Source organism: Saccopteryx leptura, chromosome 3, assembly GCF_036850995.1.
Source record: "Saccopteryx leptura isolate mSacLep1 chromosome 3, mSacLep1_pri_phased_curated, whole genome shotgun sequence".
Lineage (NCBI taxonomy): Eukaryota > Metazoa > Chordata > Mammalia > Chiroptera > Emballonuridae > Saccopteryx > Saccopteryx leptura.
In genome coordinates, this window is record NC_089505.1 from 283,401,609 (window position 1) to 283,418,045 (window position 16,437).

The 16,437-nt window shown below is 42.7% G+C and overlaps 1 protein-coding gene across 2 annotated transcripts in view; it reads right to left on the reverse strand.

The window, feature by feature from the left end:
• Positions 1–738: 738 nt before the first annotated feature.
• The window catches only part of TTC27 (tetratricopeptide repeat domain 27), a 156,690-nt gene continuing 140,991 nt past the window's right edge, over positions 739–16,437 (reverse strand). For both annotated transcript variants that reach the window (XM_066378547.1, XM_066378546.1), the window contains 4 exons: positions 7,939–8,136; positions 6,566–6,677; positions 2,539–2,639; positions 739–975 (listed from right to left, as the gene is read on the reverse strand). In XM_066378547.1, the coding sequence (XP_066234644.1) occupies positions 853–975; positions 2,539–2,639; positions 6,566–6,677; positions 7,939–8,136 (534 nt within the window). In that variant the 3' untranslated portion in view covers positions 739–852. The remainder of the gene's footprint in view (positions 976–2,538; positions 2,640–6,565; positions 6,678–7,938; positions 8,137–16,437) is intronic.

Sequence of the window (16,437 nt, forward strand, 5' to 3'; positions counted from 1 at the left end):
GTGGAAAAAAGCAAGGGTCAAATGACTTATGCATGAAACCCAGAACTCAACAGCCCGAGCCAGGGCTTCAAACCCTCGTCATGAGTTTTTTAAGTAAGATTATTAAGCTCAGCTGCTGCTTTCAATATTTGTTTCCATAGAAGGCATACTAAGAAGGCATTTTACTTCGGCATTTTTGTAATATGGCACCATTTAGAGCTGCCTTTCGCTCATAATAACCTTATTAAACAACCATCCTCAGGGCTGGGGTATATACAGTGAGGGTCAGACTGGTTACTGGTGTGAATGGCTAAGACAAAATTTGAGCCATCATTGTTTTTCTTGTATTTTCTTGATTTAGAAGTTAAACTATGCCCATATTTCGAATTTAGCCAAACCTGTATCCTTCTGACACATATACAAAATCTCAAGAAGTGTCAAGTTTTCATCACTAACTCTCCTCTTCTATCACTTTTGGATAATAAAACAGACAACCTAATGAGTCCACAAACTTGTAGTATGTGATTTTTTCCTGTTTAGACCATGTTTTTCCAAAGAATGAGCTAATTCATTTTAGGCTGATAGAGAATAAATTTTATGCTAAAAAAGAAAACTACGTTTTCTCTCTTTTTTTTTCTGTAATACCTCAAGAATAAAACAATACTGAATTCAATGTAACTAAGATAAAGAAATAGGGGACTTTTCATTTAATGTACTCCAGGAAATTCAAACATTTGGAAAATACCACAAAAACAAGAATGCTAGCCATAAAAAAAATTTATTTTAGAAATCATATCTTATGTTTCAGATACACAAGTATTAGAGGAATTTCAGAAGGCGAAGCACCTTTTCCAGAAACCGTCCCCAGGAAAATCAATACTGATTGCGAAGCTGGTTGCTGAGCTCTTGGAGCTCTGTTACTAAGGCGTCCATAGCTGCTACGTCGTCAGCTAACTCCCTAGAGATTTCTCCACTTGCCACGTCCGTAAAAAGTTGCTGCAACATAAAGAACAAGGCAGAACTATCAAAATAATAAAAATCTCTTTAAAATAACATAAAAACAGAGAGCAGAGTTAAAATTCCTTGTATAACAATGCCACAACATTACAGTAGCAATGGCAATACTTGTCCTCCTCACCACGCTGGAAATGCACAGGCTGCAACAATTACGGGAGGGATGGAACAGGCGTGAACTTGTAAATTTTAGTGAGCTCTGCCCTTCAAAATGGCTGCTGTGAATATTGACTATTCAGTTCAATGTCGCAGAACGGTTTTTTGCATGAATAGGGTTATTATTTATCCAAACAAAACAAACTTATTCATTGTGCACACAAGCAAAAAAACAAAACAACACAACAACCATATTTTATACTCAGGCTTAAATAAATCAGACCCTTTATGCTAATTACTTGAAAATCAATTACAGCTTAGGACTCAGAGGCCACAAAGATGATCAAGACTTAGTAAAGGCAATAACAAACAAATAAAACCCAGCTAACTAAAACACAAACAGAAGAGCCCTCCTCCGGTAACAGGCAGCACCCTGGGAGGGATACCGCAGCTCCGGCGGTGGCTGCCACTCCAGGAGCCGCTTGCCGAGCCCAGGAGCCCGGGCCTCACAAAGGCCCTGGTGACCGGCAGGCACCCCAGCGGCCCTGGCCCACGGGTGGGCTGTGAACTGAGGGTACATGTATTCATTGTCCAACCTGAGCCACCTTAACAATTTCTGTCAAATCCACAGACAACCAATTGACTATTTTTTTTCTTTAAATCAATGTTCATATAATAAAAGTCCTTTTTAAAGGACACATTTCAGTATTACTGTAATGAAAAATAAGCAATGATATTCATGAAATTGTAAGTCTGATGTGCTAGTTATAGTTCTAATATGCACTGAAATAAGTATATATTAAGATCATAATTTACCCAAAAGCTACCAGTGGCATATATATGCCACACTTTGGGAAAAGTGGCAATAAACAGAAGAGCACTGCATAAATGTAGAGGAAGCATTAAGGGCTGGACTGTCAGTATTGATTTCTAAGAGCCCTAAGTTACCCATGTTTAGGGCGGTCTAGCCATTGGGCCAATAAAATCACCCTGGGGCTAATATCTAAAATACAACCTAGGTCTAAAATTATCCTCGGTGTCAAAGACGATGTAAGAGCAGTTGGCTGACATGACAGACCAGGAGTCCCCAAACTTTTTACACAGGGGGCCAGTTCACTGTCCCTCAGAACGTTGGAGGGCCGGACTATAAAAAAAACTATGAACAAATCCCTATGCACACTGCACATATCTTATTTTAAAGTAAAAAAACAAAATGGGAACAAATACAATATTGAAAATAAAGAACAAGTAAATTTAAATCAACAATCTGACCAGTATTTCAACGGGAACTATGCCCCTCTCACTGACCACCAATGAAAGAGGTGCCTCTTCTGGAAGTGCGGCGGGGGCCGGATAAATGGCCTCAGGGGGCCGCATGCGGCCCGCGGGCCGTAGTTTGGGGACCCCTGTGACAGACCTTTTTCTGATGAATTCTCGCTGCACACTCACCTTCGCTTTGGACAACAAGCCCCGCAGGTTGAGTCGAGCTGAAGAAAGCGCCTGCACGGCCTCCTGGGGGCGGGCCCTGTGCTCGCTGCATCTCACGGCCACTGCGGAGAGACAGACGCCCATGAAACTGTGAGGGCAACTCACAGGGAAAAATAACCCAGTTATTTCAGATTTCAGAGTAAGGGACTTTAGAAATACTTCTCCAGGGAGTTTTTAATTTGGAAAAATATAATCATGTGCATAATTCTCCCCTTTATTATTCATTAAGGATAACTTATTGATAAAAAGAGAATTTTGAGGAAAATAGGTGAATTTTGATGTTACAGATCGTTGGGGAGAAACCCCCCCCAAACATACACACACACAAACAACTATGAAATTAGGAAGAAACAGAATAAACACAAAGTGGCCACAGAGGCAAGAACAGACGCAGCACATCCTAGTGTGGCGTCCCTCCTAGGGGGCCTCACGGGGACTCTCACTGCTGACGACAACAGCCCAAGGAGGTGACATGTCAGATATTTACACTCAGTTCTTACTGCAATTTCATACTCCGGGTTTACAGCACCGTCTGGGAGAGCTGATAACAACCTCTGTGCCTGCACTTAGGACGCGACCGCAGCCGGGCTCTGGGGTCGCTGAGCCATGCCTGGCATGGCAGGAAGTGGGGGAGAATGGAGTGCTCATCCCTGGTGACTCTGCCTCCAGCTTTCTGGGGAACCCATGTCCCTAAAGCTTGGAATGAGCCTCCCTGGCAGAAGACCCAACTAGATGAGAAAAAGCAAAAAACTTTGCAAAAATACAATGTTTGGTACTTCTCCACTGATCTGTTCTTGTTTTTTGTTCCTCTGAATGATGCTCACACAAATAAAACAATATCCACACCACATTTAAAACTACAATTAAAGTCTACTTAGTACCCTAGATCTTAGATCAAGGATAGAAAATGGAAATAGATTTCTTTTTTTTTTTTTTGCATTTTTCCGAAGCTGGAAACGGGGAGAGACAGTCAGACAGACTCCCACATGCGCCTGACAGGGATCCACCCGGCACGCCCACCAGGGGCGACGACGCTCTGCCCACCAGGCTCCTTGCTCCAATGGAGCCTTGGCTGCGGGAGGGGAAGAGAGAGACAGAGAGGAAGGAGGGGAGGGGGTGGAGAAGCAAATGGGCGCTTCTCCTATGTGCCCTGGCCAGGAATCAAACCCGGGTCCCCCGCATGCCAGGCCGACGCTCTACCGCTGAGCCAACCGGCCAGGGCCGGAAATAGATTTCTTTTTGCAAGCAAATTCTAATCAATTGGTGGAGGTTACCTGTGCCTGGCAAAATAGTTTCATCATTGATTAATAATGTGTCATTAATTAATAATGTCTTCCATGGCTGTTAAGAACTAGGTTTGACATTCCTATTTCAAAATGATAATTAGACTTTGACATTTCTCAGCAAAGAGCGGAAAGGACGCATGGTTATGGGCAGTGGTAGACTCACTTTCAAAGAGGTTAACCCAGAGACAGCGAGGGTTATGATGTCTTGTGTCCCTGAGCAGAGGAACATTATAACTACCATGGCTGAGGTGTTTGAGCTGATGGATACCTAACTTACATCAGAAACAGCTATGATTCTTTTCTTAATCCTTTATTTTCATTCTGAGAAAAACAAAAATAGAGCAAAAAGACAAACATACACTCTAGTTGTCCTCTTCCTCAATCTCATTTTCGAAAGGCATTTAAGATAAAAATGAGAAACAGACAAAATAGATAGAAAGCCAGACAGATAGGGATTTAGAGAGAGAGAAAGAAGCTGCTATTTCAAATCACTGTTTCAAATTGAGAAGGGCAGTGTTTCCTCTGGGCATATTGTAGTTAAAATGCAAAACTATTATTTTTAAAGTTCCCGGATGACAAAGAAGGACCAAACTTCTGCCAGCCCTTTCCCAGAAAACAGAAGAGCCGAGACTGTAAGTGAATACCCTGCAGACAGTACAGATGGTGCACAATGACAACATTGTCACAAAAGGTCTCTGACACTATGTAGAGATTGCAGTATCTTATCAAGCTTTCTGAAGCACAGGGCTACTCTTAACAATGGCAATCCAATAGGGAATAATGATGAAGAGATATTTTTAAGGTTTATTTTCTTTTCAGAATTGGGTAAAGTGGAGAACAAAGTTGGGGAGAAAGATAAAAACGAGGGGAGAACAACAGAGAAATTCAGCTCATTCTCCCCTCACAGGCTTGACACCGCCACTTAGTGATTACAGAAAATCTCTTGGCTTTGTTACATGGCCAGCTGTTCACAGAAATGTTCAGGGTTGGCCGGGTGAGGTAGGTAAATTCTTCAAAGCAAATCACACACTGCTATAATTATGTACATAACACAGCTTAGCATGGGTTTCCCCTAACATAGCTTGGGTTTCCCCAAACACAAGGCCAAAGGCACGAGGCCTGAACTCCATCGGCCCACCCACCACGAGACCAGCACAAGCCACGTCACGTCCAGCCACCCAGACTGCCCTCGCCCTGGTCCCTCCGCAGTCATGTCAGGCTTCTCCGCACTGAATCCCCGCTGCCTCTTCTGTCAAGGGGTAGGTGGCCCAGGAACTCGGATAATTATATATTCTTTATCAGTGGTCACAAGGCCATAAGTAGAATTATTAATTACTGAACTCACTTCTAACTTGTTTGAATATTGTTACTTCTTTAAAAGCAAGTTAAACTTTATCCCTGTTCTTCATTTTTCTCCTTTTAGTTTGAGTCCCTTAGCATACTGCTCAGACCTTCTACCCAGAAGAAACCAGGTGAGGGTAAGAAACAAGGGATTAACATTAAAACATGTGTAAGATACTGGTATTTTTAAAATGTTCTATTTTTAAAATTATGTTTTCCATGTATGTTTATGTTTTCATTTATTCTTCCTAACTCCAGTTGGCTGGTATATCTCCATTTTGCCAGTGAGAGAGCTAGGGCTCAGAGAAGTTAAGCAACTTATCAGAAGTCACCCAGCAAGTATGTGGTGAAGCAGATCCCAGGGCTTAGGTCTCCCTAATTCTAGAGCTCCGCCCTTCTCGCTGCCCCTCACTGGCTCTCTATTCCCTGTAACTATTAGTTGCAGAAGAATTTCGGAGGATTTGACTGGTTCACAGTCCCTGTGATTCAGTTCTTAATATTGTGGCTTCATCATTTTATTTGAACTGCAGTCCCAGGGCATAACATACCCATAATCAAATATGAATATAAAAATACATCACTATGCCCTGGCCGGATAGATCGGTTGGTTAGCATTGTCCTGAAGCACAGAGGCTGTGGGTTCGATCCCTGGTCAGGGCACATATAGGAACAGATGGATGTTCCTGTCTCTCTCTCTTTCTCCCCTCCTTTCTTGCTAAAATCAATAAATAAAAAAGTTTTTTAAAAATACATCACTAAATTTAACTGGTACATTTTTCATCAATGCAAATAATTTAAAGCAGCCTTTATCTGGAATAAACTTACCCCACAGGTATGCAACTTTATATAGAACATTAACCCTCCCCTTAAATACCATCCACTACATTTCTCAAAGATATTTGATTATACTTTTTATTTCTTTTATATGTGCCACAGCTCTTTGTATACTGTTATGTATTCCAGAAAAGCTATATATTTTATGAATAACTATTTCCATCTATAAAAGAAGAGTGTGAGTCAGAAAAGTTAACAGATATCCTTTACACTACATAATCAACACAGGCAGACTCTGTGTGACGTGAAGGTTAAATACAGTTGTAAAGGTATTTCATATCTCTAAAGTTTCTAATACCTGTCACTCATTCAAACAGTATTTAAGCCTCTTTCATACTTCTTCCTATTGTTCAAAAGTGCTGCTACATAATAGTTGGTCTATAAATGTTTGCTGAATTAAATAAAATTTCAATATAATGAAATAATCTAAAATTATTTGTAATGAAACTTTGCTTTTGACTAACACATGCTCTTATCAGTAAAAATACATGAAAATGTGCCATTGATGCAAATGTGGCATCAAGTACCGTGTGCAAGTCCTAAGGCTCTCTGAACCACTTCCTTAAAGGATGCACTGTCTTTCTCCCAACAACTGGACTGTATGTCACATTTGTAGGCCTTAGAGAGATACTGGAACGCCTGAGGAAAGAAAAAAGAACAACATTCAGAATAACAAGGAGAATTCACATTTCAAATTCTGCTTCCTGGAAGTCAGACGGAACTCGCTGCAGCCAGAAACCCAGACCTGGGCGGACACACGGCTCTCGTTCTCATCCGAGGGTAGAGGTGCACAGTCAACAGTGAGAGGCCGTGAAAAGAAATCAAACGATGTCTATGGATCGAGACACTGCCCTCCAAACAGAAATATATAAATGCCAATTTGGAAATCTACAAGGACACACATTTCTCTACCATTTGTAGCCATCAGCTTAAGAGGCCAAGAGGATGAGGGGTTAGCTTGGTGAAACAACAGAATTGTTGGGAAGTGTGTAAACTCACAGAAGTTTGAAACTCTTTCACAACCTTCTTCTTGAGAGAGAAGTCACAGGTCAGAGAATTCAGAGTGGCCTGAGCCCCACACAGACAAGGGAGCAATAGCTGAAGGCGCCGAGGAAGGATGGGGAGCAGGAGTGGGAGTGTGTGCGCGTGTGCGTGTGTGTGTGCGTGTGCATGTGCATGTGCACGTGCGTGTCTGCTCTCTGGCTGACAAGGCACAGCGAGAGGCCAGCTTGGAGGACTGAGGCGGAGAGCGGCTAGGAATCCCTCAGATCAGCAGTACTGTGGCTAATTCTGAACTCACACAGGACGACACTTGATTTGTTGTGGAAGTTTTGATAAGAACACAGCAGTCATTCCAACCTTGGAAACTCTGGCGGCTCCTGTAAGTTCTCAGATAGGAGGCCGAAGACATAACTGGCGTGTAAGGGGAGCATCGGTGAGACGGGCCGGGCAGCCTTTGCCACGCATTTCATGTTCAGACTTTAAAAGCCCTTCTCTGATATGCTTATCTAGTTCCTTTCTCTTTTTCCCTTTCCTGGTCTCCATCTCAGAGTCACACACGCCCTCGTCCTTGCGCCCAGTGTCCCCTAGGCCTCAGCCGCGAGCTGCGGAGCGCACCACGGGCGCCAGCTGTCGGCCGCAGCCTGGTGGGCGGGGGAGCAGCCAGAGAGCAGGCAGGAACAGAGGACAATTATGTAAGAAGAATTCATGGACAGAGGAAAGACGAATGCTTACAAGTCTTAACCTGCCCACAAGTCAAGGTGCTTACGTTAAAGACTGAATCAAAACTGAAAACTTGAGCCTATTATCTTTCAAATCATTAAACTTTTCCTCCAAACTTCAAGGAAGCAGACGCACTACACACACATTCGACCCAGAGCCAGGAGTGACGAAGACTTACCTTTTCATTGTCCTCAGGCCTGTCACTCTGCCCGTTCCCGTGTACCTGGGCGTACAGCCTCCAGATGTCTCCATCATTTGTCACTCTGGAAGTCACTCTGCCAAACAACTCCTGCAGCTTTCCTCTGAGGCTGGTTGCAACACCTCCACTGTGATCTGGCAGCCCATCAATCACGGCCCTCACCAGGATTTTAAGGACCTTACAAAATGCACAGAAAAAACTGGTAAGCTGGAAACAACCAAACAATAACAAGAAGCAAAAGGCCACCGTCACCATCATTAACTACAATGACAACCTTGTGAAACCTGTTAGAATATCATCCTTTCATTTTTTAAAAATAAAACAAAAGGCCTAACCTGTGGTGGCGCAGTGGATAAAGCGTCGACCTGGAACGCTGAGGTCGCCGGTTCGAAACCCTGGGCTTGCCCAGTCAAGGCACATATGGGAGTTGAAGCTTCCTGCTCCTCCCCTCCCTCTCTCCCCCCTTCTCTAAAATAAATAAATAAATAAAAATAAAAATAAATAAAAAAATAAAACAAGTCAAGCCACGCTGACCGACTCTCCAGAGCTGCATGCTGACCCCCCTCTGGTGTCCCTTTCCAGGCCCCCTGAAGGCTCTTCTTTCGCAGGCACAGTGTGTGTGCCCCTTCTCCTCGCCCCAAGCACTCTCTCTGAAGGATCTGACCCACACCTGTAGCTTCACATTTCACTAAGTCTACTCTGAACATGTCAGCACAGCCTCAGCTAGACTCCTCCCCAGAGCTCCATAACTGTGCACCCCATTCCTTCCAGTGTGGTCCATCAACATCTCCCACTCTATCTATCCAAGAGCGAGACACAGATCCCAGTTCCCCCTTCCTTAAAGAGGTCCTGACTCTTCCTAATTGTTGAATGACAAACTGCAAATGCATATTCCTTAGGCATGCAAGGTACCCAGAAAGTATCCTTTGTCCTTCCAGCTACCTACCCCAGGTCCGTTCACCACTTAGCAACTTCTTGGCTATCTTGCTTCCATTAGTCTTTATACATTCTTGTCCAAATGCTTTGGATGCAGATAGATGGGATGAGCCCAATGCAGGTTACATTGTTATGACAAGGCACACTTGTCATATCTATATTAGACAATGTATCTCAAGGCAGCTTCCTAGAGGCATAGAAAGCGCATCCCCAATCATCGACTGCTGTGTGACGGGAAAGCAAAGACACCTGTATCCACTTCAAGAACCAGCCTGACCTTGCCCAAGGGCCAACAGCCCTGCATACTCAAGTATGCATCCTGGGCAGAGATGTCGATCCATCTTGGACTGAGATTCTGCATTTCTAACATGGCCCAAGGTGATGCCAATGCTGATGGTCTGCTAACCACACGGAGACTAGCAAGGTTCCAGGAGAGACAGTGTCCACATCTCTATTCTTACTCTGGACTTTTGAGAGAGGACCACATATTGTCAGCTTATATCACCAGGGTCTAAGATAGTGCCTGGCATGCAGTCCTGACTCATTAAATACTTGTGCCTGAAAGAAAGATTGAATGAACACACCTCTTTCAGATAGTGTTGCTAATAGAAATGCAAGTGGTGTGTCACCTTGCTCACGCATCCTAATGCAGGCGTGGGACATGGCCGAGGAAACGAGGCTCCTCTAGACAGTGAACACTTACAGGAATGCGAGCTCAGACTTACGGTCCTAATCACACATAGTGATAAAAGTCGGCAGGAGAGCATTCAACTGCGTTTTTTCTTTCTTATTTGGACAAGGTACATTATCTCTGCCTATAAATTTACATTACAATCCCACATGTGTAGTTTTAAATCTGAAAGTAATGAAACTCATATTACAATCGCATTCATAGTTTTAAATCTGAAAATAAGAGCACAGAAGAAAGTGTGTGACCATGCACCCCTGTTTCAAGTGCTCATTCTGTAAACATATCAAGAATTAACATATTTTGAAAGTGATGGTCTATTAAAACAGTTGCTAACAGGTAGAAATGAAACATACTAAATGAGAAAGATACTTTTTTTTCTGGGATCTCACAGTTGGCCCACCATCCCAACCCCTCAGTGTAGCTTACATGAGGGGACAGTAGGGAGGAGAAAGCTTTTGACCTTCTTGCCAATAAAAACGGAGAGCTGTAGGGCTGGCCTCTGAGAGGACAAGCTGGTGGTGTGTGTGTGTGTGTGTGTGTGTGTGGTGTGTGTGTGTGTGGTGTGTGTGTGTGTGGTGTGTGTGTGTGGAATGTGTGTGTGTGTGTGTGTGGTGTGTGTGTGTGGAATGTGTGTGTGTGGTATGTGTGTGTGTGGTGTGTGTGTGTGTGTGGTATGTGTGTGTGTGGTGTGTGTGTGTGTGTGTGTGTGTGTGTGTGTGTGTGTATGAGAAGGGAACTGCCGAAGGGGAGGGAGATGGAGTGTCGTGTGTTAGGGGGCAGGGTACGAGAAGGGAACTGTAGGTAGGCAGACACCAAACACTGCTACCTCACTCACATGCAGACGCCAACCGAGGACAGTGGGCCCTCGAACAGGAGTGGAAGCAATGAGAAATTTGTTACTATACTCTCTAACAGCAGGTTTAATGGCAGGTTAAATAGCTGGATCTAGAGCTTAGAAGAAAGTTCCACATGGAGGAATAGATAAGAGAAGTCATTCATGGCCAAGGTACATGTTGCCTAAAGAGATTATGTTGGGTAAGAATCAGACTGAGGATAGAATTTTAATGGAAAGACATTTACAAGGAGGGAAAATGAGCAGGGGCCTGTGCACTGACAAGACTACAACGGAGTCTGACCAGGTGGTGGCGCAGTGGATGGAGCATCGGACTGGGATGTGGAGGACCCAGGTTCAAGACCCCGAGGTCGCCGGCTTGAGCATGGGCTCATCTGGTTTGAGCAAGGGGTCACTCAGTCTGCTGTAGCCCCCCCAGACACAGCACATATGAGAAGTAATCAATGAACAACTAAGGAGCCGCAATGAAGAACTGATGCTTCTCATCTCTCTCCCTTCCTGTCTCTCCCTATCTGTCCCTCTCTCTGTCTTTCTCTGTCTCTGTCACACTCACACACACACACACACACTAAAAAGGAGTCTCAGAAAGGTGGGAGACGGTGATGCCATGGAAACCAGGGAAGGAGCAGACAAGGAGAGCATGTCCACAGATCAGGATGGGAGATGACATGGGATCTGGTAATGACAGGGGCTAGTGACTATGCAGAGATAAAGCAGAATGAGGAGGGCAGGAGAGATTACAATTTTAGATAAGAGGTTTATAAAGAGAGAGAAAAACATGAAAACCAAGACAATTATTAACATCATTAAAAAAACAAAAAGCAAAGCATAATCATAGTGTCCTGTAATACCCATTTCAAATATTATTTGTGTAGGTATAAAACATTAACAGAAAATAGTCATTTAACAAAAAAAAATTAATTTAAATACATTGGGATAAGAAAAGAAAGTAGAAGAAATGCTGGTATAAGAGTTAAGTCTTCATTTGCTATAATAGGAAGTCAATTGATAATACCTAAATTTGGTAAATAAAAACAGCAGTCTATAACTATTAAGAAATATGAAAATGTGGCCCTGGTTGGTTGGCTCAGTGGATAGAGCATCAAGCTGGTATGCAGATGTCCCAGGTTCAACCAGACTGTGTACCAGTCAGAGACACAGGAGAAGCGCCCATCTGCTTCTCTTCTCTTCCCTCTTCCCTTTCTCTCCTTCTTCCCCTCCCGCAGCCAGTGGCTCAGTTGGTCCAAGCATCAGCCTCAGGCTCTGAGAATAGCTTGGTTGATTTGAGCATCAGTTCCAGATAGGGGATGCCGATGGATCCTGGTTGGAGTGCATGCAGGAGTCTGTCTCTCTATCTTGCCTCCTATCACAGAAAGAAAAAGAAAGAAAGAAAGAAAGAAAGAAAGAAAGAAAGAAAGAAAGAAAGAAAGAAAGAAAGAAAGAAAGAAAGATGAAAATATACAAATGGAAAAAGAAATACTAAAGGGCTTCTCCCCTTTAGGTAGAAGGATCTTGAAAAGTTGGAAGAGGTAGAGTAGGAAATTGCTGTTTTTTGTTATAAGCATTTTACTGTTACTTAATATAAAATTGTATGTATGTGTTATTTTAATAAAATAAAATTTTAAGGTTTTTAAAAAATTCAGTGAGAAGAAGGGAGGCAGAGACAGACTCCCACATGCACCCCAACTGGGATACACCCACTAGGGGGTGATGCTCTGCCCATACAGAGTGTTGCTCCATTGCTCAGCAACCAAGCTCCTCTTAGTGCCTGAGCCGGAGACCATGGAGCCATCTTCAGTGCCCAGGGCAAACTTGTTCCAATCATGCCATGGCTGCAGGAGGGGAAGAGAGAGAGAGAGAGAGAGAAAGAAAGAGGAGGGATGGAGAAACAAATGGTCACTTCTCCTGTGTGCCCTGACCAAGAGTCGAACCCAGGACATCCACACACTGGGCTTATGCTCTACCACTGAGCCAACCAGTCAGAGAAAAAATTTCATTTTAAATAGAAAAAAGGCAAGGATAAATACCTTCAAAGATTGGCAAAGACGGAAAAATAATGGTAACATGAATAGTCATTAGATTTTACTTTAAAATGAACTCCTTGGCATGTGTGGGCTGATGGGAGGGTATGGTGGGGGCTTGGGAACCCTGGTATCTGACTTGTGCTCTGGGGGCTGGTTACACAGGTGTGTTGACTCTGTGAAAACTCTTATGTTTACTAATGATCTATATACTTTTCTATATGTGTACTATATTTTAACAAAAGTTAATTAAAAAGTTGTTTCCTGCCAATAAGAAAGCCCAAACTGAAGGGGGAAATAGAGTTATTAAAATACATTAACAAATGAAGCAAATATGTAATCTTAAAGAATGGTTTGAGAGTGATAACAGAATTATTTTTAAAAAACCATTAGAGTAATTTAATAATTAACTGACTAACCTCATTTTCCTCCCACTAACTAGTAAGTGAGAAAAATCACATTCTAGTTATCTAGACTAACTACAGAAGCAGTAACTTTTAATAAATATTTACCCTTCTTTAGAAAATAGATGTTTGTAACTTAAAAGGAGCAAAGGGTGCCGCAGTGCAACTTCTTTGATAAATGAATCACTAAGGAGGAGAATTGCCCTTGGACAGTCCACAGAGTTTAACAGCATTACAATCCTTTGCATCATCAAAAGTGAAAAAAAATTCAAACAGATAAGAGCTTTTTTCCACTGTAAACTGGATAAAAATTGGTAAACTGGTATAATTGAACATATCAGTAATAATTAAAACTATAACTTACTAGGAATGTAATAACTGGCTAAAGGGTAGAATATTAAAGTTTAAGAATTTAGAGATGAAACAGTTCTCGGATCCGAGATACGGCCACTTGGCTGGCTTGCCCATCTAGAATGAGATAAGGACACAGAACGTGCAGTTCAACGTAGTGGCGTTCCATCTACCTGAACAGCAGGTACTGAAGGGCAGGTAGGTCTAGAGCAGAGAGGAAGATACAGCAAGTTGCTCAAGGCCACTATAAATATGGGGGAGGGGCTAGAAAGTTGGTAACAGCAGTAATGAGGAAGGTTTTCTTTCTACTAAATCACAGAACAGTTGTATCAGGAGTCAACATTCACACAAAGAGCTTTGAAAACTGTAAAGCAATATAAATCTATGAAGTCTCATGATTATCACTGACCCTCCATTACCTCCCTCTGTCAGAAGTGGACAGCAAAATCCTCACTGTTGGCCCACTCTCTATGTGCCCTTATAGTTCCTCATGGTTCAAAATAGACCTAAAACAACAGAATCCACCACATGGGATCTGCCCTCAATAATCCCTACTACCTGCTCGGAGTGCTCGCTATGTGAACCTGATTTCACTTAGTTCTCACAGTAACCCTAAGAAGTAAGTACTTTACTACCCCCCCCCCCCCCCACACACACACTTTGCAAAACACTGAGGCATGAGAAGTAAATGAACTTCTTCAAGGTCACATAGCATGAACACCAGGGATATTTGACTCCTGACCTTTGATGAAGATGATGAGAAGACATGTGTCATGATTAAAAATGTTCTCTCTGTTTGACCAGGTAGTGGTACAGTGGATAGAGCATTGGCTTTGAATGCAGAGGACCTAGGTTCAAAACCCCGAGGTTGCCAGCTTGAGCACAGGCTCACCAGCTTGAGCACGGAGTCACCAGCTTGAGCGTGGGATCACAGACATGACCACATGGTTGCTGGCTTGAGCCCAAATATCGCTGGCTTGAAGCCCAACATCGCTGGACTGAGTCCAAGGTCACTGGCTTGAGCAAGGCCTTGGTTAAGGTACATATGAGAAAGCAATCAATGAACAAATAAAGAATCGCAATAAAGAATTGATGTTTCTCGTCTCTCTACCTTCCTGTTTGTCCCTGTCAATTCCCCCTTGCTTAAAAAAAAAAAAAAAAAAAAAAAAAAAATGTTTTCTCCACCCCCAAGTTCAAAAAAATATTTACCATATTTTCTTTTAGTGCTTTCACGGTTTTACTTTCTCATTAATAACGACGATAATGACAATGATGATGACAGCAGCTCTAGCACTTAACATGTGCCAGGCACATACCATGTCCTTTACATATATAATCCCGAGTAATCCTCACCACAGTCCTGTGAGGTAGGTACTATCCACCCCCATTTTATGAAACGAGGAAAGGAAGTGGTTGAGGTAACTCGCTCCAGATCTTCCAGCTAGTGATTGGCGGAGGCAGGCGACCTCAGGCTGTCCAAGCCCAGAATCCATGCTCTCACCTACAACACCATCCTGGTTACCAAGGCATTTCAATTTAAATATTTTATCCATTTGCTTTTATTTTGATTTAAAAATGCCACAGTTTTTGGTCCCAAATGCTTGGCCAACTATTCCAATACATATTGAATACTCTAATTTTATCCCACAGATTTAAATGCCATCTTTATCATATACTAAATTCTCACACTTACTTGAGTCTGTTTCTGAGTCCTTTATTCTGTCCCATCTCATTCCTGCAGCAGATGTTAACTCTTTATATAACAAAGATATTATTAGAGTTTTATCTATTTGTTACAAATATTTTTGTCACATATTTTTTTAATGAAGTCATAAAAATTCCTTTAAGCTTTCTTTTCTTGTTTCAAAGTTTAGGAAATTTACTAAGCATCTACTTCTATTCCTAATCTTTCTATGAGATGAAAAATATTTAGCATATATTTAGTTGTTTTGGAATTCACTTGGTATATCATAAAATCATCTAAGTATATTTTTTGAGTCTGTTAAAAGAGATTTCTTTGTTCTCAGTATAAACAGCCCTGTAGTGCCTCACATCCTACCTAAACCAATGTCACCTGATTCCTGGTAATGACTGTAATGACTTCTAAATCCCTAACCTGCACCTTCATTCATTTTGAAAAATGAAGCAGAACTTTTGTTTCATTCTCTATCCTAAGCCTATTCTTCATATCCACGAGCCATGCTTGGGGATACAGTGAGCAGAGTATGATGGTGGGGAACTATCACTAGCCCCTGACAGGAGGTGACTTTTTTTGCATGGAAAAGCAATTCTAATATAAATGCTGAAGAGCCCCCACAAAGAAAAAAGCACTGTAACAGCCCTCTTCACCAACACAAACCTTGAAGTCCCTGGCCAAATCTCACTGAAATCTTGGCTGAAAGCACAAGGTATTGGCCTTTGAATCCTGAGGTCTTCAAAGCAGGAAGGAATTGGGTTGCCGTAGGTCCAGTTACAAAACTGTCCAGGAGGGCTTGACCAAGTGGTGAAACAGTGGATAGAGCGTCGGACTGGGACGTGGAGGACCCAGGTCGAAACCCAGAGGTCGCTGGCTTGAGTGTGGGCTCATCTGGTTTGAGCAAAGCTCACCAGCTTGAGCCTAACGTCGCTGGCTTGAGCAAGGGGTCACTTGGTCTGCTGTAGCGCCTCGGTCAGGGCACATATGAGAAAGCAATCAGTGAACAACTAAGATGCCGCAATGAAAAATTGATGCTTCTCATTTCTCTCTTCCTGTTTGCCTGTCCCTATCTATCCCTCTCTCTGTCGAAAGAAAGAAAGAAAGAAAGAAAGAAAGAAAGAAAGAGAGAAAGAAAGAAAGAAAGAAAGAAAGAAAGAAAGAAAGAAAGAAAGAAAGAAAGAAAGAAAGAAAGAAAGAAAGAGAAAGAAAAGAACCTGTCCAGGAGGACTCCAGCCAGTAATGCAGCCACTCCCTGCCTCCCCAGCTTGGCTAACACCCTGCTCCACTGCGAGCTCTCCAAAGAACGTACCCTGTTTCCTGGTCTGATAACCCTGACCCTTGGCTTCCCCAAACCTTGGTTGTCAGAGCGAGAAAGGCAATTGAACACTTCTTCAGGAAAACAAAAGAACAAAAAACCTTAGCATGCAGAAAAAGCACGCACCAGCTTTAGGTTAAATAGAGCAGACTCCAGAATTTGAGCCTGGAGAATTTTACCACTTGTTAGCTGTGAAGCTCAGCCACTATCA